Raw genomic sequence first — 1,827 nt, forward strand, 5'->3', positions numbered from 1 at the left:
TGGGGGGTGCATTAGGATTGGGGGTGTAGATATTTCCACTGTCCATCTTCGGGAGTTGAGGAAGGGACTGTCCATCATCCCCCAGGATCCCATGATTTTTAGTGGAACCATCAGGTTTAATCTTGATCCTGAGAATCAGAGGAGTGATGAAGAGATCTGGATGGCACTGGAGAGGACAAAGTTGAAGGATAAGGTGAGGGTGATGTCTGGACAGCTGGAGGCTGTCATTGATTCGGGGGGGACTAGTCTCAGTATGGGAGAAAGACAGCTACTTTGTCTTGCTAGAGCTATCCTCCGACGAAATAAGGTTTGTACCAATGATTTGGATTTTATTTTGTATTCGGTGAGAAATAATTGAGGATTTTATTTAGATTTTAATTCTGGACGAAGCAACAGCATCTGTGGATCCCCGGACAGAAGCTATTGTCCAGAAGACTATCCAACAAGAATTTTCAGACTGCACTATTTTGACGATAGCCCACAGACTGCAAACAATTCTATCTTGCGATAGAATTCTTGTCATGGATGCTGGGGCTATTGTAGAAATGGGAACTCCTGACGATCTACTCAACAATTCGAATTCTGTATTTTCAAATATGTTGGCAACTGCCCAAAAACGTTACCAATGAGATTATTATTATTCTTTTTTTTAAATATACTGGCGTCGCCGTGGTCGCTGAAGCGACCGGGACGTTGAAGAAATTCTCCTTTTCAAATGCATTTGCGAATGTTTTGTGAGAATGATAATTTATGTTTTGATAGTTTTTCATTAATTACATCTTCATATGAATGCTCATGGTGTGTTGTTTTATGTAATGGCGATGCATGCCAAAAAAAACACTTACCCCGTCAACTGGTCCCTCTGCCAGACTGCTACTGAGGTCGTGGAGGGCGCCACACGCAATACTTTTGAATGCTTTTTGTTTTTTATTTGTTTAACTGACATTTGGTCGACTGTAGAACATTTTGTGGAATTTCAAATGAAAAAAAATATTCAATATACTGAAGATATACCCCTAATGAAATTAAATCATTAATATGAACGCGTTGTTTAATCGGCAACGCGCTTGACTGGCATGCGGACCGCTTGGGTTCGATACCAGCATTATTCATTTTTTTTTTCAAAAAAAATCCAAATTTTCTTTTTTTATAAATGGCTAATTAATGGAAATATTATTTAAAAACCGAATTTTTGAAAATCGAAAAGATATTCAGTGAAATTGACAAATTAACAATTTTTTAAAACGAAACTTTTGCAAAATATATACTCCTAATAAAATTAAAATATTGTAATAATGCGTTATCCTAGCGGTAACGTGCTCGGCTAGCACGCCGACGGCCCGGGTTCGATCCCGCCGTCATTCATTTTTTTTTTTTAATAATTCCAATTTTTTCTTTTGTAAATGGCTAAATAATCGAAATATTGGTTAAAAACTGAATAGCTCTTCGATTTTCATGTTCCCCTGATACTTCTTCGAAAATTTCGAATTTTTCATTTTCAGTGAAAATTTCGAATTTTTCGCTTTCAGTGAAAATTTCAGTGAATAACTCCTCGATTGTCATGTTCCCCTGATACTTGTTCGAAAATTTCGAATTTTTCACTTTCAGTGAAAATTTCAGTGAATAGCTCCTCGATTGTCATGTTCCCCTGATACTTCTTCTAAAATTTCGAATTTTTCACTTTCAGTGAAAATTTCAGTGAATAGCTCCTCGATTGTCATGTTCTCCTGATACTTTTACAAAAATTTCGAATTTTTCACTTTCAGTGAAAATTTCAGTGAAGAGCTCCTCGATTGTCATGTTCCCCTGATACTTTTACAAAAATTT

General features: G+C 36.7%; 1 protein-coding gene across 1 annotated transcript in view; it reads left to right on the plus strand.

Moving 5' to 3' along the window:
- The window catches only part of LOC105269629 (multidrug resistance-associated protein 5), a gene marked incomplete in the record, with an annotated part of 6,708 nt that extends 5,967 nt beyond the window's left edge, over positions 1-741 (plus strand). The window contains 2 exon segments of the mRNA XM_011310031.1: positions 1-307; positions 372-741. Coding sequence (XP_011308333.1) covers positions 1-307; positions 372-629 — 565 coding nt within the window.
- Positions 742-1,827: the final 1,086 nt, after the last annotated feature.

This window comes from Fopius arisanus, unplaced genomic scaffold (assembly GCF_000806365.1).
Source record: "Fopius arisanus strain USDA-PBARC FA_bdor unplaced genomic scaffold, ASM80636v1 scaffold00003, whole genome shotgun sequence".
In the NCBI taxonomy this organism is placed as follows: domain Eukaryota; kingdom Metazoa; phylum Arthropoda; class Insecta; order Hymenoptera; family Braconidae; genus Fopius; species Fopius arisanus.